General features: G+C 52.9%; 1 protein-coding gene across 1 annotated transcript in view; it reads left to right on the top strand.

Moving 5' to 3' along the window:
* Nucleotides 1–21755, top strand: part of Cntn2 (contactin 2) — a 30816-nt gene extending 9061 nt beyond the window's left edge. Inside the window, exons 3-23 of the mRNA XM_021197551.2 lie at nt 4323–4467; nt 4581–4756; nt 4959–5054; nt 5383–5592; nt 5850–5949; nt 7021–7196; nt 7530–7666; nt 8041–8170; nt 9677–9827; nt 9934–10061; nt 10309–10484; nt 10969–11089; nt 11540–11698; nt 12133–12282; nt 14564–14634; nt 14940–15174; nt 15434–15546; nt 16527–16713; nt 16973–17085; nt 17414–17582; nt 17961–21755. Of these exons, the coding sequence (XP_021053210.2) occupies nt 4323–4467; nt 4581–4756; nt 4959–5054; nt 5383–5592; nt 5850–5949; nt 7021–7196; nt 7530–7666; nt 8041–8170; nt 9677–9827; nt 9934–10061; nt 10309–10484; nt 10969–11089; nt 11540–11698; nt 12133–12282; nt 14564–14634; nt 14940–15174; nt 15434–15546; nt 16527–16713; nt 16973–17085; nt 17414–17582; nt 17961–18064 (3047 nt within the window). The 3' untranslated portion in view covers nt 18065–21755. The remainder of the gene's footprint in view (nt 1–4322; nt 4468–4580; nt 4757–4958; nt 5055–5382; nt 5593–5849; nt 5950–7020; nt 7197–7529; nt 7667–8040; nt 8171–9676; nt 9828–9933; nt 10062–10308; nt 10485–10968; nt 11090–11539; nt 11699–12132; nt 12283–14563; nt 14635–14939; nt 15175–15433; nt 15547–16526; nt 16714–16972; nt 17086–17413; nt 17583–17960) is intronic.
* The last annotated feature ends 1351 nt before the right edge of the window (nt 21756–23106 follow it).

Raw genomic sequence — 23106 nt, 5'->3', positions numbered from 1 at the left:
AGCAGCAGATTATAGGGTTAAATCATGACTACCACTTAGATAGCAATTCCTCTGTATTGCTGAGGCCATTTCCTTGCTAAATTCTTACCATACACGGGTCTTCCCTTACCTTTGAAGTTGGGAGGAAAGGAAATGAATCTTTACTATGTCGAAGATGAAGAAAAACATGATCCAGGGAGGCTGAGTGGTTTACCCTGTGTCACACAGCACAATGTGGCAAAGCCAGCTCTCCGTGCTATCCGGTGGAGATCTGGCCTCTAGAATGTCACTGCACGGAGTGGTAGGCATCTCCGTGTGACCCCTGAGCTAAGATGTGATTCAAATGAAAACGATGCCTTCAGCCAACTTGCCACACATGTCAAAGTGTTCTATGGGACACCTCCATCATATCCAGACATTTTCCCTAAAGAATGCTCCAGGATCCTGGATCTAAGGGAACAGCAGCTACCCCATAGGATGCTGATCCTTGAGGGAACCTGGATGGGTTGGGCAGAGAGCAGCCAGATGAGGCAGGGGGCAGGGTTGCTGACAGAGGGTCCAGTCTCCATGCTACTTGCCATGCTCACTCAGCCCAGAGATGGGAAGCAGCTGCCAGAAGGCAGAGAAGGGAGCAAACACCTGGAGAGTTCCCGCCCTGGAGCTGGGTGTCTCCCAGGTTTGCTGCTGAGGGGCCCACAGGCAACTGTTTGGCTGGGCCTGGGTCCCAAATTCAAATCAACAGGAGTCTCTTTTTCCCCAAAGAGCTCCAAGGGAGAAGGAACACCCATCTCAAAGCCCTGGAGTTTAGAACACACCTTTTGCCCACGACCGTTCAAGACACAGCCATGCCTGTCTCTGCTGGCATGCTCACAAGCTCTTGCCAGGTCCCAGTCGCTCTGATTTACGCAGTACCCACAGTGGTTTATGGGGCTGGTGAGAATTGGGTCTAACTCGCACACCTTGGTCCTGGCTATCTCTGCCAGACGGGAGGAACGGCCAGGGTGGGAGGCTCTGACGGCACAGAACGAGATCCTGTATCTGTCTACTGGAGGGAGAGGGAGAGGATGACTCTAGACACCGCTCCTCCCGCCTCGTCTCCTCTGATATCCACTTGCTACTCTTGACTCACATTGAGAAAGGCCAGAGGAGGGGTCCTCAGCAACCCCTCTCTTGGGGGCAACTCCTTTTGGAGGTATGAGCACCCCTCAGGGCACTCTAACCCAAATAGGTAAGAAGGCAATTGCCTAGGGCCAGGACCTGGGCTGCCATCTCCCAGTATGGCCCAATTCTAGATTCTAGATCTCCTTCCTGAGACCTGGGACGTGCTTCTCTGCTCTTGGCCTGCTCACCAGATCCTAGCATAGATCTCTGGGCCACTCACCCCCAGGGCAAGGAAAGGCACAGCATCTTCCCTCCCAAAGCATCCCTCTGGCTTCTTTCTTCCACTGCAATGTCTCATGACTTTTCTGGGGAAAAGAGTAACCTGGGCAGAGTGAGGGCGTTTGGGGCAGGAGCCGCAGAGAAGGCTGCCTTTGCCGGGGAGTGCGTGTGTCCGTATGTGCTCACCTGTATGTACGGCAGCATAGACAGGTCTGTCTGTAGCTATGGGGCAGTGTGGGCTATGTGAGGCTGTCTGTGGACCAGATAGATGCTGTAGGGTGCCGGTGTGAGTGCGGCACAGCTTGGACCTCCATGCCCTCAATTCCAGCTCCTTTCAGAAGCATCTTTTACACCCCAGGTTTCTGGGTTTCATTCCCAGAACTTCTGATTTCAGGCCTCCAGAGTGAAGCCAGGGCCCCAGATGGCCCCAAAAACCTGAAGTCAGAAACTGTAGCCACTGTGGTTAGAAATGTCGGCTGCAAGGTGAGGCTGGATGGGGGGCAGACCTTCTTTGCTTTGAAGTGCAGAAAGTTATTAAACTTTCTCCATGTTGGAGATGTAAGAAGCACCTCACTTCTTAGGGCACTTTGAGAAGAAATTTAGAGTGTGGTATCAGGCAGCCATATATGCAAACGGAACAGCACAATTCTTTTCATGACTTAATTATTATCAATGATACATGCATATGGGATGAGCAGGCGGGGCTATTGGCAGCTCTGCCTGCCTGGTCCGGAAGTGTGCGCTGATGGATATCTGGCCATCTGATTGGCTTAGAGAGAGACATCTGTATATGAACATATGTGTGATGTGAGAACATTGTATGATCATGTGCAGGTAAGACATGAAGGTGTGTACATGGGAGTATTGGAGTGTGTGTGTGATGGTGTGCACGTGACTGAGTGTAGAAGAGAAAGCCTTTTCAAGATGAAAGACAATCTTAATCTTAAAGTACCGGTGTGCCCAGACCCCAGGCTGCCACCTCCTACCACCCAGACTGAGTTCCTGGAAGCTGCTATTGTATAAGGTGGTTGTTCCCAGCAGCCTCTCCTTCTCCTCCTTTCCACCCTCCCCTCTCTCCAGGTGGTCCCAGCTGGGACAGGGTCCCTCCCCTCCATCACCATCATTAACTCCGGATTAAGCTGGGCTTTCCAGGGGGAGATGATGCAGTTGCTGTCAGACACTACCTCTGAGGCCCCAGGCAGCAGTAAGGGAGAGTGACAAGCAACTGGGGGAGGGGCAGACGACACAAACAGGACTCAAGGGAAGCCCTTGCCAGACTATTCTGAAAGTCCTGCCCCCTACCTCATTCCTCATTCAGAGGGCTGCTTAGCAGATGCCCCAGCTCCCAAGAGGCCAGAGCTGGCCCTCAGATGCAGCAGAGGGACTATACTCACTCAGAAGAGGGCTGGCAGCTGGAGGTGCCCAGAAAGAAGGCACTAATTGGTTAATGGAGTTCCCTTCTCCCATCCCCCACCCAACAAGGACGGTCTGAAAGCAGCTGCAGGAGAGATTGGAGCCAATTAGGGGGCCTGGCTCCCACCTGATCTCACAGTGGCGGAACTCCCGCTGTGCCTATGCAGGTGTGAAGTACTGTCCAGTCCCCTGCCTGCTGACCCTGTGTTGGTGAGACAGGACAAGGGTGTGTGCAAAGCAAGGCCCTGGGTGAGACAGGGCTAGGAAGGGCAGGTGTGAAAGCCATTTGCTAAGCAACATCACTTGCCTGACACAGATTGGCCGTATGACCACTGGGCCTTTCCTGAGCCGGGACACAGTTTATAAAACTGCTACCATTCGACCTGCTAACCCAGCCGACATCTAGCTGTCCTTCACCCCTGTCCCCAGTTGAGTCTAACCGCCAGTTGCTGAGTTTGCATCCTGTGACAGGCCCCCATATTTTCCACTGTTAGAACCTGTTATGGGCCTGGTGTTAGCATTCTGTCTAAACTCCACCCCATAGTTACCTGGCAACAGTCAGATAGGCCTGACCCACTATAAAAGGGGACTGCTTGCCCCCTCCTCTCTCTTGTTCCTCTCTTGCCCTCTTGGTCTCACTCTGTCCCCTCGCTCCTTCCCCCACCCACCTCCATGTGCTCATGGCCATCCTCACTTCTCTAGTCTTTCTCTGCATTTCTCTGCCTCTGCTACCCTCTTGACTCCCCTCCTCATGCTGTGAATAAACTCTGTTCTGTACTACACCATCGTGTGGCTGATCCTTCAGGGGGACGGGATGCCTTGGCATGGGCCCGCTGAGACACCCCCCTTCCCCTACACTTCACTGCCCCTCAATATAGAACATGTTCCCTCTTTCTTTATCTTTTTATAAACACATCATCTGGGAAGTGAATTTCCACTCTTTTCATTGGAAAACATCAGATCAATAGAAAGGGGGGCCTATAGCTTGCCCAAGGTAATATAGCCAGTAGGAGACCCAGCCCAGCCCCCAGATGAGCACTTTTCACTGAACTACACTGCCCTAGGAGAGCACTGGACTCCAGGAACACTCTTTGTCCCTGTTTCCTGCCGGTGTCTTCTCACATGCCTCCGCTGTGTGAGATTTCCTGAGAGTCTTACCGAATCTTGTCCCTAAAGCACCCTGCACCATGGCACCCTGTACTGTCCGTTCTCGATTTCCTTCCCTGAACTGCAAAGCCCTTTAAAGAAAGGGACCGTGTGTCTGATTCATTTTCACAGCCCAGTTCCAGGTATACAGCAAGTGCTTAATATGCGACTGTTGGTGGATGAATGAATATGCCAATGTAGATTGATGGGCCTGCCCAGTCTGTTTAATTTAAATTAAATTTAAATTTTGGTTCCTTAGACACATTTCAAACCCTCAATAGCCACACGTGGTCCATAGCTACCTACTGGACAGCGCAGGAAAGGATGCAGCCCCAGTAAGTTCTGCCCTTGACGCTGGACTTGGTCTCAGACATGGAGGCTATAGTGGTACCCCCTGTTTGCAGGATGGAGTTTTTCCCAGGGAACCCCAGCTACCTTTGGACCCGTCTTTGAAGAGCAACCTGTTGGCCTGCTATTCCCAGAGGAGTCTGCTGAGGATCAGGTGACACTGGCATGCCGTGCCCGAGCTAGCCCTCCAGCCACCTATAGGTAAGATCCCAGTCATGAGAGTGGGGAAGCCCCGGGCAGCCATACGGCTTTGCTTGACACCAGCCTTACCCATCGAGGCCCGGAGTCCCATCCCCACTTCATCCCGGCTACAGGTGGAAGATGAACGGCACAGATATGAACCTGGAACCTGGCTCCCGTCACCAGCTGATGGGGGGCAACCTGGTCATCATGAGTCCCACCAAGGCACAGGATGCTGGTGTCTACCAGTGCCTAGCCTCTAACCCAGTAGGCACTGTCGTCAGCAAGGAAGCTGTCCTCCGTTTCGGCTGTGAGACCCATGGGAGCCAAGCTGTTGGGTGTGGGTAGATGGGGCCAGGAAAAGATTCCCAGGAAGGACAGGTGGCGGCAGCCTTGAGCCAGGCTTTCCTGCCAGCAAATGGCATGCTAGCGACTGCTTCTTGCCCATGGTGGAGGATCTGGGGAGCTGCATGCTTGAAGACGGTTGCCTGAGCCCTCTTCTCCATCTCCAGTCCTACAGGAATTCTCCAAGGAGGAGAGGGACCCCGTGAAAACCCACGAGGGCTGGGGGGTGATGCTGCCCTGTAACCCACCTGCCCATTACCCAGGTAAGTGGGGATCCTGGGCCAGCGCTGGACTGGGAGGGGGAATGTACCAGAAAGGACTTCTGGATGCTAGCACAGGAGAGGAAAAACAGAACAGGAGGTGGTAAGTCTTAACTTTAAACGGTTCTGCACTTTCCTAGCCGGACTGAGAGTGTGTGCACAGTTCTTCATGAGGAGAGAGACAAAGTCCTCCCCCTCCTCTCCGCCCCCAGCCCCTGTTTAGAGCTGCAGGTTCTCATGAGGAGACAGAGCTTGCAGCATGTTTGGGGTCTTGCCCAGGTTGCCTGTGATCCCAGTACACCCTTGTTTCCTCAGACCCCTTCCTTTCTAGGTTTGTCCTACCGGTGGCTCCTCAATGAGTTCCCTAACTTCATCCCAACGGATGGGCGTCACTTCGTGTCCCAGACCACAGGGAACCTGTACATTGCCCGCACCAACGCCTCGGACCTGGGCAACTATTCTTGCCTGGCTACCAGCCACCTGGACTTCTCCACCAAGAGCGTCTTCAGCAAATTCGCGCAGCTCAACCTGGCTGCTGAAGGTTAGGACCTAGGGTAATGGAGGGGGCTGAAGGGAATTGGTATGCCACCAAGCCTAAGAATTACAGCTCAGAGTGTATGAGGTCCTGCTCCTGGGTCTCAGACCCTTGCCCCAGGTCCCTAAGAGAAAGAGAATGTTTGGAGATTCCAAACATTTATTTGGAGATCTGTGAACTTTGGAAGGCATGGGCACTATTACAAAGCACCTCCCTGGAGCCCTTTGTGTGTGATTTACACAATCAATCTCTCTCCCCCCCAGATCCCCGGCTCTTTGCTCCCAGTATCAAAGCCCGGTTCCCCCCAGAGACCTACGCACTGGTTGGGCAGCAGGTCACCCTGGAGTGCTTTGCCTTTGGGAAGTAAGTACCACAGGGACAAGAGTGTCCTGGGCCCAGGCGGGATTCCATTTCAAAGCCCCTCAAGAGCAGGAGGGGTTCCAGAGTGAAAGGGAACAAAGTCAATAGACTAACAGAGTCCTGGGCACACAACAGGCATCACCCACTACCTATGAAACAAGTTCTGCCACTGAGACGTCACACACACACACACACACTCTCTCTCACACACACACACACACACACACACACACACACACACACACACACACACACACACTCTCTCTCACACACACACACACACACACACACACACACACACACACACACACACAGATGGGGGGCGCTTTATAGGCATGAGGGAGTCATGTGGTCTCCCAACAGTAAATGGCAGTCCTGGGCAGTTTGAGGAGCACCCAGGGCTAGCAGCAGAAAAAAACAGTGCACCGACCCCTGTCCTGCTGGTTCAAATCTCAGCTTCAACACTTGCTGGCTGGGAGACCTCGGGTAAACGACCTCATATCTCAGGCTCAGCTCTAGGACTGATGGATGGTCAGGGTTGACAGTCCCTGTAGGACTGTTACAAAGATCAGCTGGGTCAATGGATACCAGGTCCTGAGAGCGGTACTTGGTGCTTTGACAGGTGTGGCATGAATGTTACATTAGCCATTTCACAAATTACAACAGAAAGGCTTGCTTCTCTTTCTTGCTGTTCCCAGAAAAAGGATCCACTAGAGCAAGGGTCGTTGCTTTCTGCTGGGTGGGACGTTCTTGAGCGTCCAGGGAACATGTATAAATGAGCAGGTTAACATGTTGACTCCTCAGATCCAATGGTCCCCTAGCCCATTTTAATGTACAAGTTACTAATAACTAATGTGCCTTGGAAAGGCGGGGTGATGATAAAGGGGACCCATAAAAGCCTATGTTCCTAGTCTCATTTGTGCCCTCTTCCCGTCTGTCCCTTCCCAAACAGGAGTCCCCTTCACCGAAGTCCAGTGCTTCGGGAGGGCCTGCGAGGGTGAGCATAGGCTCTGTGGACACACGAGGAACTTGCTTAGCTCAGCTCATCCCCTCTGGCTCTTTCTCCCCTGCCAGCCCTGTCCCCAGGATCAAGTGGCGCAAAGTGGATGGTTCCTTGTCCCCTCAGTGGGGCACAGCAGAGCCCACCCTGCAGATCCCCAGCGTGAGCTTTGAAGATGAGGGTACCTACGAATGCGAGGCAGAGAACTCCAAGGGCCGTGACACTGTCCAGGGACGCATCATTGTGCAAGGTACAGAGCTGGAGAGACCTCCGCCTTCCCAGAGGAAGCTGCACGAGAATCCAAGAGACTGGAAGGCCTTCCGCTTGAGCCTTCTGACCCTTGCCAGGACTGCTAAGCATAGCTGGAGAGGCCGCCTCAGAGCTCAGCAGGGGCATACAGAAAGCACACAAGTCTTTCAAAAGATTCAGTTGCTAAATCAGTCCCTGGCACAACCATAGAGTGCCAGCTTCCCCGCCCCCATTTCTTTGTCCTCTCCAGCCCAGAATACCAACAGCGCCCTCTGCTGCCACTTACAAATAGTGCAGTCTTATAATTCCCCATTTCTCTCATTCTTCGCCACAGCTCAGCCTGAGTGGCTAAAGGTGATCTCAGACACAGAAGCCGACATTGGCTCCAACTTACGTTGGGGCTGCGCAGCAGCAGGCAAACCCCGGCCCATGGTGCGCTGGCTGAGAAACGGGGAACCTCTGGCCTCCCAGGTAGGAAACCAAGGCTTCCTCCCACACAACCACCCTCTTCTGCTGCCTGCCCGCTTACCCTGCTGGGCCAACCAAGGGGTCTTGGGAAGTTCTGGTGCTTCTCACATGAGAGATACATGGCCACAGGTGGGTCACCTGTGTGGCATCACAGAGATCTGAGATCCCTCCATCAACCAGAAATGTAATCTTAATCTAGCCTCCAGGAGACCTGAAGTACCAGGCAGCCCTAAAGTAGACCTATGTTCAGGAGCCCTCAGGCTGAGGGATGTTAGCTTACAGCCTCTGCAGCACACCACCATCACCACCCTCCCCTGGCCCCTTCCTGGCCTCCAATGGTCCTCATCTTCTTGCCCTGCCTTGGCTCTTCTGCACAGAACCGGGTGGAGGTCTTGGCTGGGGACCTGCGATTTTCTAAGCTGAGCCTGGAGGACTCCGGCATGTACCAGTGTGTGGCAGAAAACAAGCATGGCACGATCTATGCCAGTGCTGAGCTGGCTGTACAAGGTAAAGGACCCAGGAGGCAGGGACAGCCCTGGAGTGTCTGGCTGGGCTTCCCCACACACAGGCTTGTGCAGGCTCGTGCGCTAACATTCATACACATAGACGTTCTCTCTTGTTTTCCAATGGCCCCTGAGTAGCACCAGTTTCAAGACATGAGACTGAGAGTTTTCCAAAGACATGTTTTGGTTTTTTTTTTCCTCACTCGATACAGTGAAAAGATCTGTATTTAATCTAGTTCCTTCAGCTCTGTGGACTGTGGCAAGTTACCTGATTCTATGCCTCAGTTTCCTGATTTAAAAAAAGTGCTTCATCCTGTCCTTGAACACCACTTTGAGGGGAAGTGAAATTCAAAGGGTGAACCGTGACTGGCCTGACATTTTGACAGGGACAAGGAACACCAGCCACTTGAGCTTACGAGGCACGTTTTCTCTGCTACAAGATGCACGTTAGAAGCCTTTATTAAGTTTAATAAGGCGCAACAATGACTCGTTCTTTTTATTTTTTTATTTTATTTGTACTAATGCCTGTATTTGTATGTGTATCACATGTTATCGAAGTCAGAAAGAAGAGAGTGTTGATTCTCCTGAAACTGGAGTTACAGATGGCTATGAGCCACCATTGGGCGCTGGGAATGAAACTCAGGTCCATGCTCTGACCCACTGAGCCATCTCTCCAGCTCCAAGACTCATCCTTTCATTCAATTATTCAACCAATAACTTACTCAACATCTCATGAGGAGCGAATACAAAAGTACTTAAATACTTAAAGTACTGTACAAAAAGAGGGAGAGGAACAAATTTAGACAAAATTCATTCCAGAGAACCCTAAAAGTATGGTATAAAAAACAAAAAATTAGTACAGCAGTGATACCCAGGTGAGCAGGTTAGATGGGATGGTCAGGAAAGACTCCAAGGAAGTCACATTTAGACTGTGACCTGGGGGAGACAGACTTGTAAAAATCTAGGGAAGTTTCAGGTAATATGCATGCAGACACAACGATCCGAAAGCAGGAAAGATTTGGCGTTCAGGGGGTTAAAAGGACAGCTGAGGGGCGAGGAGGTGGAAAGATGACTCACCAGTTAAGAGCACTGGCTGCTCTTACACAGGAGACCAAGGTTCCACCCCCAGTACCCACAGGGTGGCTCACGACACCTCTAATTCCAGTTCCAGCGAATCATACGCCCTCTTCTGGCCGCCTCAGGCACTGCATGCAGGTGGTACCCAGATATACAAGCAGGCAAAACCCACATACATAAAGTAAAAATAAAACAAATCTTTAAAAGAAAAAGGGAAAGAGCTGAAAGCAAGACAGATGGTTGGAGCGTGTGAGAGGGACGAGTTGAGCCGGATGTGATGATACAGGGGTAGATGAGTTTTAGAGATGTTGCTGCCGCTTGACAAGTTGGTCTCCAGAGGCCAGATGCTTAGCACATAGCCAGGTGACATCTTAATTGAGATGGGCGGGTGGATGTCTTGAGGGTGAGTGTCTGAGTAGCCCCTCTCCCGCAGCTCTGGCCCCAGACTTCAGGCAGAACCCTGTGAGGCGGCTGATCCCTGCAGCCCGAGGGGGAGAGATCAGTATCCCGTGCCAGCCCCGTGCGGCTCCAAAAGCTACCATACTTTGGAGCAAGGGTACTGAGATTCTGGGGAACGGTACCAGGTAGGTTCTGTACACCACAGCTGAGATGACTTCTTGGAGGCCAGTCCCCTTCCAACAGCCACGGCGTGTCCCCCAGTTGACTAGATCTTTTCTGTCCTTGCTGCAGGGTGACTGTCACTTTGGATGGCACCTTGATTATCAGAAACATCAGTCGATCGGACGAAGGAAAATACACCTGCTTTGCTGAGAACTTCATGGGCAAAGCCAACAGTACTGGGATCCTGTCTGTGCGCGGTAAGAACTGGGGTCTGTTCAGTCGCTGGGATGCTGTTCTGCCGGCCATCCGCTCTTGGCTCCCTATACGTCTGCTTTCAAGGCGACCTCAGAACTCAGTCTCTCTTGGGACCACCCCTGGCCAGCCTCCAGAATCTGTCCACTCATGAATATGCATCTCTTCTTGGGGTATAGGCCAGGGCCTCTCTCCTTCCTGGGCTTTTCCCATCATAGAGCCTTGTTTTGTTGTTGCTGTCTTGCGGTGTAGATGCAACGAAGATCACGCTAGCTCCTTCTAGTGCTGACATCAATGTGGGTGATAACCTGACCCTACAGTGCCACGCCTCACATGACCCCACTATGGACCTCACGTTCACCTGGACCCTGGATGACTTCCCTGTTGACTTTGATAAGCCTGGAGGTCACTATCGGAGAGCCAGTGTGGTAAGGCCTGAGGCCTCATAATTCTCCCTCCTTCTAGATAAGACAGGGGACCTGAGATGGCCTCAGCCATTACCAGCTTCAGGCTTTCCAAAGTTTCCCCTAACCCCCGAGGCCATGCTGAGAGAGCTCATCCTAGGACCCACCGCTACCTTTCCTGCATCCATCCAAGAACCACCCTTCTAAGTTAGAATCAAGCTTTAGCATTTCAAGTGCTCCAGGAGATTCCCTCCGCTACAGTCCCTCTCCCCTAGTGCAAATGCCATCATTAACTTGGCTCATGAAGACTGTCTTATGTGGCACCTTTGATGTCCAGTGGTACCGAGTAGCTCATTCTTCCCATTGAACAGATAGGAACACTGAGGCACAGAGAGCACGGGTGCCATTCAGCCAGGGAATCTAGGCTCCATTTCGTCTTGTGGAAGCCCTACTATGCTAGTCAGGGCTTCCTTCTGACTCATCATTCCTTGCTGCTGCCTATGCACAGAAGGAGACCATCGGGGACCTGACTATCCTGAATGCCCAACTACGCCACGGAGGGAAGTACACATGCATGGCCCAGACGGTGGTAGACGGTGCATCCAAAGAGGCCACAGTCCTGGTCCGAGGTAATGGGAGTCAGCTGCCCCAAGTCTCAGAGAGGCTCTAGGCTTCCCGACTCTCCCCACCTCTCTTCCCTCCCTGAAAGCTGACAGAAGCCGGAGAGATGGACACTTCTGTTTAGTGCCTGTATAGTTTTTTGTGGGTCCTAAATGATAGACTATGTCTTCCAAAGCCATGCTCAAGAAAGAAAATGTACCCTCAACACCCCCAAGACTTTACCTCATAAGCTCAGGAGTTCCAGGTTCAGGGCAGTCCACCCCTCTGTGAGCCACCAAGTCTGAGCTGCTTCGCTCCTCGTCTTTCTCCTCTGCTCCCACCCTCTGGCCACCCACCCGTTCTCTCCTGCCCTCTGATGCCCCATCTAGATACTGAGTCAGCCGGAGCTGAGGCTAGATAAAAACTGACTCAAACTGGGAGCTGCCCACCTCTGACCCAGGGTGCTCTGCCTCTTACAGGTCCCCCAGGTCCTCCCGGGGGTGTGGTGGTGAGAGACATTGGAGACACCACTGTCCAGCTTAGCTGGAGTCGTGGCTTTGACAATCACAGCCCCATTGCCAAGTACACCCTGCAAGCACGGACTCCGCCCTCAGGGAAATGGAAGCAGGTTCGAACCAGTAAGTATGAGATGTCATAGGGGTTGGTTGTTAATAAAGCCCCCACTGTGTGCACAGCGGAAGACAGGTCAGAGGGTCAAGGGCTTCGAAAAGAATTAAGGTGTGTTCTCTTACCTCCAGGGAGCACCTAGGCAGGCAGGGAAGCCTTCATAGCCAGGACGGTAAGGAGAGGGAGAGCTGGAGGCAGCTGCTTTGGTCTGTGCCCTTGAAGCCTTTGAAGGGTCGTTGCTAGAGAATGCTGGCATGCTCAACATGTGTGGAGGGAGGGGCAAAGGCCCTGTGGCATCAGTGCTCACTAGCTTTTCAGTCAAAGAGTAATTGAGGACTTAGCGAACGGTAGGACCACGCTGAGGGCAGAACACAACCGGTCATATGGGTCTGGAACCCGCCATCCTCAAAAGGACGCTAGCCACTGACTGCCTGGGACCTTGCAGATCCTGTGAATATCGAGGGCAATGCCGAGACTGCTCAGGTGCTGGGACTCATGCCTTGGATGGACTATGAGTTTCGGGTTTCAGCTAGCAACATCTTGGGCACTGGGGAGCCCAGCGGCCCCTCCAGCAAAATCCGCACTAAGGAAGCAGGTGAGTGTCTGGAGTTCTAAAGAGAATGCTCTGCAAAGGGAACCCCAGCAGAGGGAGGTCTAGGCTCTAGCCCAGGAGCTCCAGTGGTGTTGGGGAAGGAGGCCCCCCCCCCCCCGCAGAGAGCGCTCTAGGGGAGGAGCTCCAGCATTGGGGGGAGGAGTCCCAGCAGAGGGAGGTCTAGGCTCTAGCCCAGGAGAGCTCCAGTGGTGTTGGGGAAGGAGCCCCCCCCCCTGCAGAGAGCGCTCTAGGGGAGGAGCTCCAGCATTGGGGGGAGGAGTCCCAGCAAAGGGAGGTCTAGGCTCTAGCCCAGGAGAGCTCCAGTGGTGTTGGGGAAGGAGCCCCCCCCCCCTGCAGAGAGCGCTCTAGGGGAGGAGCTCCAGCATTGGGGGGGAGGAGTCCCAGCAGAGGGAGCTCTAGGGGGGAGCTCCAGTGGCTTGGAGAGAGGAGCTCCAGTAGGGGGAGTCCCAAAGGAGGGAGCACAGTAGAGGGTGGGAGAGAGGGGCAGCAAAGGGAACCCCAGGAGAGGAAGCAGAAATAAAGTTCCAATCTGCTTACCAGGCCTGGGCTCCCTGGTCAACAGAGGGAAAGATGAAAAGTTAGAGACAAAGTTGCTGCTTAGACAAACTGCCTCATCCAAACTCCTTGCTGAAAAGCATGCCTGCAGGCAGATATGTAGTCATTGTTTTGGCTTAGTATTTAAAGCCAGAAGAGCTGATTTGAACAAGAGTCATACTGGGAGAGCCTGCTCTCGAACCCAGGACAAGAACCTTGAGAGGGTTTTTTGTTTTGTTTTGTTTTGTTTTGTTTTCCAGACAGGGTTTCTCTGTGTAGCCCTGGCTGTCCTGGAACTCACTTTGTAGACCAGGCTGTCCTGGAACTCAGAAATCCGCCTGCCTCTGCCTCCCGAGTGCTGGGATTAAAGGCATGCGCCACCACAGTGCCCACAAACTGCAGAAATCAGCGAATGAGGAAGGTGTCTGTGTGCATGTGTACACTCAAGTGGGTGTGGACGCACATGCGCTATACATGGGGCTAGAGAGGCAGCCAGACTCCAGGTCCTGTTTCACTGGCATCTGTGGAGCAGGAGGGATAATAATGTTCCTGTGACCCTCAGTGAAAGCGCACGTTTGTCAGAGCCAGGGCAGAGTCTGAGGAGAGAACCAGGAAGGGCACAGGCATGGCCTTCACCTGCACAGAGGCAGCTGCTATGCTCTGACCATTCCCAGCGGAGGGCCTAGGACCACACAGCAGCATTGTAGTCAGAATCCTGTCTCCTTCCTATCCAGCCAGACCTGTGCTTGTGTGTGGTAGAGGGTCTACCTCCATGTCTCCTACCTGCACCAGGCTGACTCTCCAGGTTCTGGAACCACACAACATTTTCATCTGGCATCCGTGTCAAGTGGGAAACTCCAGAAGGCATACGGGCTGAGAAGGGGCCCTTTGCTTCTAGCATCTCAGAAACTGATGCACACAGATGAGCAGGGGGACACTGAGGATCTTTTAAGTCATAAGAGCAGAGATCACGTTCTAGCTGAGTGGTGCATTAGCTGTGTGAACTTTGGACAAGTTGCTTAACTGCCCTGGACCTCGGGCTTTCTGTCTTACCCTGGCCCTCTGTGAGCTGACAGAAGCCATCTTTGTGTTTACCAGTCTTGTTTAATACTAAAGACAGGGAGATTAAATCTAGGAGGGCGGGAGAGGGAGGGAGAGGAAGAGAGAGAACCAGGGAAATACTTAGGAATACCCTCTAACAAAATGTGTTGTTTTATTGTTGTTTGCATTAACTGGCATTCAGAATTCTTTATTCCAATCAGCTGAAGCAAACTGGAGCTGGTCTCTGGTTTAGCTAAAGCCAACAGAGTTAAGGATGACATACGAGAGTAGCCATTCCATGCTGCCTGGCCTTGTTTAAATTCTTCTACTTTCACTTTGACAGACACATCAGCAGCAGCAGCATCATCATCATCATCATCATCATCATCTAGAGAGTATAATCAGGGCCCAGAAAGGTTAAGTGGCTAAGTCATCATCATCATCATCTAGAGAGTATAATCAGGGCCCAGAAAGGTTAAGTGGCTAAGTAGAAGAAGCACAGCAAAGATGGGAATTGTTCTCAGGCTGGCCTGACTCTGTAGTCATGCACAGAAGGACTATGGGAAAATAACTTAGGACACCCCATCTAAGATGATCTTCAGGCACAGGCTGGGGAATTCCCCCCCCCACACACACACACACTTTCTGCCCATTGACATGACAAATTTGTGTTCTTTGTCCCTTACAGTCCCCTCTGTGGCACCATCAGGACTCAGTGGAGGAGGAGGAGCCCCTGGAGAGCTTACCATCAACTGGACTGTAAGTGGACAAGGACAGAGAAGCAGGCAGATGGCTTGCCTCTCAGGAGTCACACCCCTTTCCCTCCTGACATTGTTTGTCTCCAGACACAGCCCCAGCAACAGAAAGGACCGATGCAGTCTCATTTGGAAGCTAGCAGCTTCCCTCCCTCCCCTCTCCTCCCCCTGCATCTCTCACGAATCCTTCTCTCGAGGCCACACAGGCATCCCAGGGTCACTCCTCTGGGTGAAGACTGGGTGGAGTCCGATGGATGGGTAGGGACACACACCCATGACCCCTGGCCCATGCCATGCTCTTGCCCTCAGCCCATGTCACGGGAGTACCAGAATGGAGACGGCTTCGGCTACCTGCTGTCCTTCCGCAGGCAAGGCAGCTCCAGTTGGCAGACGGCCCGGGTGCCCGGCGCTGATACCCAGTACTTCGTCTACAGCAATGACAGCATCCATCCCTACACACCCTTTGAGGTCAAGATCCGAAGCTACAATCGCCGGGGGGATGGGCCTGAGAGCCTCACTACCATCGTGTACTCAGCAGAGGAAGGTAGGCTCTGGGGCCTGGGGCCTGGGGCCTGGCCCTCCTGGACTCCCTGGTATAGGGAAGGAGAGGGGACATCATGGGAGGAGAAGCAAGCCTGGGGTGCACTTGGTGTCCCCTGGGCTTCATCCTGAGCATTGAGCTTCATCTTGGGCCCTGGGATTTCCCCCCAAATCCTCAGCAAAGTCCTAGTCAGGGTCAGTCATTCTGTGGAATACAGAGGTGTCTCGGCAACATATGCCCATTCTTTATTTATTCTCCCTAGAGCCCAAGGTGGCCCCTGCCAAGGTCTGGGCCAAGGGTTCCTCATCCTCAGAGATGAACGTGAGCTGGGAGCCTGTGCTACAAGACATGAATGGCATTCTCCTGGGGTATGAGGTGAGTGTCCACCGGGGCGGGAAAGAGGCAGGGCTAGGCTTTCCAGAGTAGATGGCAACACCTGACAGCTTACTAGTCATTTCCCCTAGGATCACTAATTCCTCAGTGAGGGGATCAAGAGGGAAGGAAGACGAAAACCCAGGCCCAATATTGTCAGAGAGAGAGAGAGCCCGCTATCAGGCTGTGCCTCCCAGGGTTGGCTCCTGCGTTTTGCACAATTGGTTAGACAGATCACTGGGAGAAGGAGCTAGCTCCACCCTTAGCCCTGGATTGGAGACTAGTGAAGGCCTGCTATTCTGCTGGTGACGGGAGTTGTGTTTACTGGGCACTGGGGATAGAACTACTTTCTAAGCACACACGTGAGTTTCGTGTCCCAGCATATGCTCCAAGAGAGCACCTGAGTGAGTGAGATGAACACTGCATTGCGAGCCAGCATCCGGGGTCTGAAGTGTAGGAGGCAGAGGCAGCCAGAGCTCTGCAGTAGACCCTGGCACTCCATTGGTACTAGAATGAGCTTGCTGGGCATGGCCTAAGTGATAGTGGGGAGCTTTAGAAGGCTTAAAGATGACAATAACTGCCAGGCAGTGGTGGCGCATGCCTTTAATCTCAGCACTTGGGAGGCAGCTGCAGGTGGATTTCTGAGTTCGAGGCCAGCCTGGTCTATAGAGTGAGTTCCGGGACAGCCAGTGCTACACAGAGAAACCTTGTCTGGAAAAACAAACAAACAAAAAGATGGCGATAACCTGGGCCTTTCTCACCTCTGCTCATCTCCCCACTAGCCACCTACTTCTTCTTTCCTCCCATATCCTGGACACCTTCCTTGGAGTAGACACTGTTGAATAGCCACAGTCACATTCTTTCTAGGTCACCTGACCTAGTGTGGAGGTTATCAAACTAGACCAGCCTGAGTATCAGAGAAGCATGGAGACTGCGCAGCCAAAAGCTTTACCATGCATGTTAACATATCCTGCCCCTTGTAGATTCGCTACTGGAAAGCTGGGGACAAAGAAGCAGCCGCTGACCGAGTGAGGACGGCAGGGCTAGACTCCAGTGCCCGAGTCACCGGCCTGTACCCCAACACCAAGTACCACGTAACTGTGAGGGCCTACAACCGGGCTGGCACCGGACCAGCTAGCCCTTCAGCCGATGCCATGACCATGAAGCCCCGTGAGTGCCAGGGATGAGGAAGGGCATGTGCCACGGGGTGGGGACAATTCCTGCCACATGGTTAGCACCAGGCAGAAGCAGGGCAGAGGACCTACTGAACATGGCCATGGCCTCTGAGGCATCTTCTGGATTTTTGTGGTGACAGATTGTTCTGAGAATCCCTGACATATGGGTGGGCATCAGAAAGGGGCTGGCTAGTGGTAAAGGGTAGCCACGGAAGCATACGGCAGTGTCCCCAATCCCCCCTCTCCCCCGGCAGCGCCACGGCAACCTCCTGGCAACATCTCTTGGACTTTCTCAAGTTCCAGCCTCAGCCTTAAGTGGGACCCTGTGGTTCCTCTCCGAAATGAATCTACAGTCACTGGCTACAAGGTGAGAAAGGGCACGCAAGCCTGCTATGAGGAGAAATAGCTCCCATCTTTCTGGTGGTCATAGGGACCTGCATTGTGGCATCTGGGTCTAGGAGAGATGGACGCACAGGGACTCTGGGTAGTTCACGGTAGAGACTATAAAAACACGTACATGGTATGGCTGCATGGAGGGCAGGGCAGGGATGGGCTAGGGGTGGAGTCTGACCAGACAGCTTAGCTGCTTGTACACCTACCTCCCATCGGTGAGCTTGGCCAATGAGAAACCGAAGGAGACAGGAAGGACCCCTTGAGGGTCCAGGAGGCTGTATCTGGAACCTTCTATCCCACAGATGCTGTATCAGAATGACCTGCACCCAACTCCTATGCTCCACCTCACCAGCAAGAACTGGATAGAAATACCAGTACCTGAAGACATCGGTCACGCTCTGGTGCAGATTCGAACCACGGGGCCTGGAGGGGATGGGATGCCAGCCGAAGTCCACATTGTGAGAAATGGAGGTACTGCCCCCCTTCCCCCTTTCTACCTAGCCCCTCAGCAGTATTGGTCTGCCAGATACTGGTCAAGGGATTGTCCCCAAGAGCCAGCTCTAACCTAGACACCCCCAACCCATGAGAAAGGAAAAGACAGGCAATGAATGGTGCCATGCCACTGTCCCCTCCCCGCCCTAGAGCTACCCCAAGGTAAGGAGGGAAGGAATACATCTTTTTTATGGAATGCAAGGGGCTGGGGACCAAGAACAAAGGCCAAGAACACCACTAGTCTTTGGTCCTTGAGGCCTCTGTACGACTTTTCTCCAGAGGCCTCTGGGCTCTTTTGTAAGGGCTGGGCTGGGAGGCTCACTCAGCCACCCAGTTTCTGCTGCTGGCTGGTTTCAGGCACCAGCATGATGGTGGAGAGCGCAGCCGTCCGCCCCGCCCATCCTGGTCCCGTGTTCTCCTGCATGGTTATACTGATGCTCGCCGGCTGCCAGAGGCTCTGATCTCAACACTGCCTGCCACGCCCAAGCTGGACACCCACCCTAACAGACACCGCGGCTGGCCACAGCCCCCCTCCAACGCCAAGGTGGTCCAACACTGCCTGAGAGTGGGCTGGCTTAGTCACCTACTCCCAACAGTACCCTTTATGTAGGAGGTAGGATATTTCTATCCTGCCACAGGATAGAATCAGGCAAGGAATTTTTCTTTAAATCAAGAGGCACTGGGCAGTGACTTCCATGATAATACTAGGCCTAATGCCTGGACCCTCTGGGATCCTGGACAGAAGGAAAAAGCCTTTGGATAGAAGGTATTTGATATACATCTTCAGATCAAGTGGACAGCCCTCTGGGACCACAAGTGGGCACTGCAATCTCTCTGGGATGAGAGTCCCAGGCCCAGCAGGAACATGGGCAGCAGTGGGCTATCAATTCCCTTCTATGAAGCAAAGGGACCTCTCCTAGTCCTCCATGGAGAAGCACCACAGTTAGTCCCCACATGGTCTTCTATGGCTCCCTGGCAGTCCTGCTTGCTCAGTAGCCAAGAACAAGGTCCTGGGTTACTGGGGATAAGAACTCTAAAGAGTTGAGAGACTGCACCACCTGATGGAAAGGGGCACCAGACTAAGGCCCAGTCACCACCCCAGTGGCACTGCCCCCTCAGCCAGCACTGCCATCCCTGCCATCCTCCAGATGGAATGGTGGAGTGACAGGGCCACTTGAGGTGGCTACATGACTAAAGGGCTTGTCTCGAGAAGTTGCCTTGCCTCATCAGGATGCTCCCTTCATGGACCCTCCAGGGTAGGGGCAGACGACGCCCATCTGAATGCCGTGCTTGTCCCTTCAGCCCGGCTGCAGATTTGTGCCTGCCTCCTCCTCCCATGACTGCAGGCCCTGGAAACCAGCTCTCAACACGGCATCCATTCTTTGTCCTGGGATGGAGAGGCATCTGAGAAGGGCCAGCATCAATGTGGCCCTGCTTGCTTTCAGGAATACCCTCCATCACCTGGCCACACCTGTTCCCCAAACTGCTTGGACTACTCTCTTGGGTCCCCAGAAGGAGAGAGAGTTAATAAGGTGGTGGTGGTGGAGGAGGAGGTAGCCTGCCTTGAGCTCTGGGTACGTTACCCGTGACAGACCGGACTACAGGAGCTGAAGAAGCCTTACAGTTTGACTTATCCATACCTTGCCCTTAACAGATGAGGAAATGGAGGTCCAGAAAGGGTTAGGGACTTCTTAGGGTCACATGGTCTGTAAGTGACAAGGCTTGGTCAAGTACCAGAGTCTCCTCCCCACCCGTGGGAGGCTCTGTGGAGGAGAGAGGTATGGTGCGCTGGGCAGTCACCGCCTGGTCTCTAGGATGAGCCCTCTGCTTCAAGAGGTTCAGGGTGCTGAGAAGATCAACATAGATGCGCTCGGTCCAAGGCACAGGCAGATTCCAGGAGTCATCAGCCTGAGGCTGGCTTCTGCGGGGAACTCAGCAGGGAGAGCTGGCTGGGGCCTCTCAGGCTCTCTCTTTTCATTTCAAGAAAAGAGGCCAAAGCAAGGACAGAGTTCCCTAGACCAGGACCCTGTGCAGCCCGACCAGAAATCATCGCCAGTGTCCACGCCCTGGGCCCGTGGGAGCAGCAGAGCAGGCGTTTCGAGAGGCGCTTGCCCTGCTGTTCCTTGGGCCATTTCTGTAGTTTACAGTTAGAGCTCTATTTTGTTATGGGTTTTTAAAACTTTAAGCCCTGCTCTGTTTTTCTGGGCGGGTTTATGTTAGTATTTACCCACTACAATTTTTTAAAGATGTCCACACACTCACATACCTTTCCCCCTACCACTTCCACACCTTCTCCTAGCTAAGGACTGCTTCCTTGGAGCGGATCAAACCCTCCCTCTTCTGCTCCCAGCACCTCACATACAAGGGTGCTAGGGGCTCAGCCATGTGATCATTCTCCCTCACGTGAACCCCAGAGTTGGTCCAGCATCCCTCCTCATCCTATGTTGGCTGGGATTTGGCTCAGGTCTAGCCCTGGAAAATCCTAGCTAGCCCTGGAAAGGGGCACCTGAAACTTTCCAAGGTTTACCTATTTCTCACTGCCTTGGGTTTCGGGGGAGGGGAGTTGCTAAAGAAATGGGTATCTAGTGTCTGGGCAGGGTAAGTGAACCTGGTCAGGGAGGTGGGAGGCTGCAGCCCCTAAGCTTTTCTTCTAACAAGGTCCATGAAAAGCAGACAAGCTGCTGGGAGACCCGAGAGGAGGAAAACCTCAGCCCTGTGCAGGTAGCGTTTGCTGTGGGGAGGTGAGGCTGTACCAGCAGCTTTGGGGCTTCGAGGAGGGTGTTCGCTAAGGTGGAAGGAGACTGCAGGTGACTCGCCAACCACCGCCCAGCGAGCTTGTAAATAGAACAAAAGCTTCTTGCTGAGGAAACTTGGACCTTAACTGGCTTGGGAGGGAGGGCTAGATTAAATGGCTTCTCAGAGTCCCTCCCTGGCCAAGGGTACTCTTGACGTCTGTACAGGCTAGGGAAGCTGTTGGACTGGCCCCTGCTATGGTCCTACGAGAGATTCCATCCATTCTTGATAGAAGTGAAAGGGACAGCCACAACCAAGGGATCTGTCTAGGCTTAACAGGCAGGAAATGGCCCGAGGGCTAGGGACGAAGCTGCCTATAAATGCCTCTTGAGGGGCTGGGAGGTGCCCTCTTTTCGGTCCACCACACTGAGCTATCTGCTCATTGCCATCTGATGGTACAAATGAGTGGCTCTGCCATCCAGGGCAGCAGGTGACCCAGACAGTAGGGAAGTCGGGAGGCCATTGGGGCAAGGATGAGAAGCCCGACCGTGAACAGGAGAGAATGAAGCCAAGGTCAGGGAAGCCTTCGGGGATAAGGAAGGGGCTTCTTTTGGATAACCTTTGAGGCATTTCCGGTGTTCCTTCCAATCTTGGTTGGGTGATGTCCTGACTTGAGGAGTAGGAGGTGCCGAGTCCTTCCAGAGATGAGATCTTAGAATCCAAATGCCTAGTACTGGGAAGCCATAGAGGTACCATCTGCAGCTTATTTTAAAAGCCATCATTGGGAACGATCCCCGGAACAGTCCTTACAAAGCCGTGCCTTCCCCAGCGCATCCTAGCCTGTACTGTAGCCACGAGCTCAGCGTGGCTAGCCGAGCTATCCTTCCCTCACGCCTTTTCCTGCAACAGAGGCACCTTTTCTTCTCCTAGTTGTCCAATAGCCAATAGGGCTCCTGCGTGCCAGGGGGGACAGCAGTATCCTCACACCTGTTACGAGTTCACTCTCGCTAGCTGAGACCATACCTTGCCAGGGAGTCTGGAGTGTGCCTCTTGAACCTGTATATGTGGTCCCAGGCTTTGGGAAAGCAAGGCATTAAAGAAAGCAAGAGAGAGGAGGAGGAGGAGGAGGAGGAAGAGGAGGAAAAGGATCAAAAAGCTCTGTTCAGAGTCCCAGGTAGCCTCAGAGGCCTAGGGCCCTTAATTTCTTTAGAGGGGACGCAACCTGCCTTGGCACCAGATACCTCCAACTTAGCCCCCGGTTTCAGAGCCCGCATAGCTCTGAGCTCAGGGCTTCACTGGACCACTGATGACCGTTCTTGTTTAAGTGCAGCTCCTCCACCCCAGCCCACTGTTTGCGCTTGTAGTAGTTATTTATTGACTCTGGTAGCAAGCAGTTCTTAAATAAAGATGTTTTCTCAACCTGCCTAGGCGGCTGGAAGCAGCTGCACTTCTCACCTCATTAAAGCCTGCCTCCTGGGCCTGTTGTTCAGCCAGTACATCCACCCCTCCCATGGCCAACCCTGAGGAAGCTGTGCACACAGTTCATACTGCTTCTTCCAACTAGAGGGAAAAGCCAGGCCGGGAGACTTGCAGGCAGACGGAGGCTGAGTACTGCTGGCATCCTGAGCAGGTTTCACCTAATGGTGGTCAGCATGCTGGAGTGGGGTGGGTTGAGGGCTGGAGCCACTTCCAGTTCCTCTGATTTCAATACACTTGAAGTGTTAACTTCTTGGTCCCTAAGGAGAGTCCCCCCCCCCAATGAAGAGATTAATGTCCCCAATTGGTAAGGAGGTGACCGTCACCTCTGTTGTTCAATCAGGGTGGCACAAAGTGGTGGAACTCCTAGTCAGTTTCCAGCCTTGACACTGGAAACTTCTCCACTGGGCCCCTCTGACTGCCATTCCAAGTTAAGCACGCACAGGGATACACGCAGGCAGCCCCAGTTTGGTTTTTCAGTGTTAAGTAGGTAGGACACACGGTGTGTCTCAGGTTTTTTGTTTTGTGGTTTTGTTTTGTTTTGTTTTGTGAGGAAAGGAAGATAAATGGAGGCCTCTCTATTCAATGCTTAGCTTTTCTGACCACAGTCCTTCCAGCATGGCAGGTAGACTGCACAGACTTTAGTCTTTAGTCAGCTTTTACCTTCCCGGGGCAGTTATATACACAAGACTCAGGGGACCGAGTTGAGGGGGGCTTGCTGCTATAACCAGAGCCATGCAGATGCTAAGCGGGATCTTGCCAAGTGGTCCTGGCTGGCCATGAGCTCACTACATAGCCTAGACTGCCTCAGTCTCCTGAATAGTTTCGATTACAGAAATATGCCACCTTGACCAGACAGAACTATGCTGTTGTCTTTACAAAGCCCATCTGAAGGTCTTTTGTCCTCCTCTTCGCTCAATTGCTTTTTGACTCAGGATTTGAAGCAATTGAGCGGAGTCAAAATTCAAAACCCCAAGGCACAGAGAGGCGGCTATGAACAAGATCGATCCACCTTAGGCTTGACTATCAGTCTGTAAGAGAATGTTGGCAAAGTGTTAAATGGTTGTCCTAGGTGGTTTCCATCTACAAAATGTGAAACAGGAGCCTTTAGCAGTATGTTACCAAGTTCCTTCTGTACAGACAGACTCCATCACAGATCCCTTTACAATGGGCTAATGTTGAACGTTTCAGCAGACTGCCTAGGACTGAATCACATAATAGGCCCCAAACCCCAGCACTTCAGTTTACAAAATAGCTTACCTCAGGGGATCTCCCTGGGTCACCCCCAGACATT

Source organism: Mus pahari, chromosome 5 (assembly GCF_900095145.1).
Source record: "Mus pahari chromosome 5, PAHARI_EIJ_v1.1, whole genome shotgun sequence".
Taxonomy (NCBI): domain Eukaryota; kingdom Metazoa; phylum Chordata; class Mammalia; order Rodentia; family Muridae; genus Mus; species Mus pahari.
The sequence above is the reverse complement of the archived record's forward strand: the minus strand, read 5'-3'. Positions and strand labels throughout refer to the sequence as shown.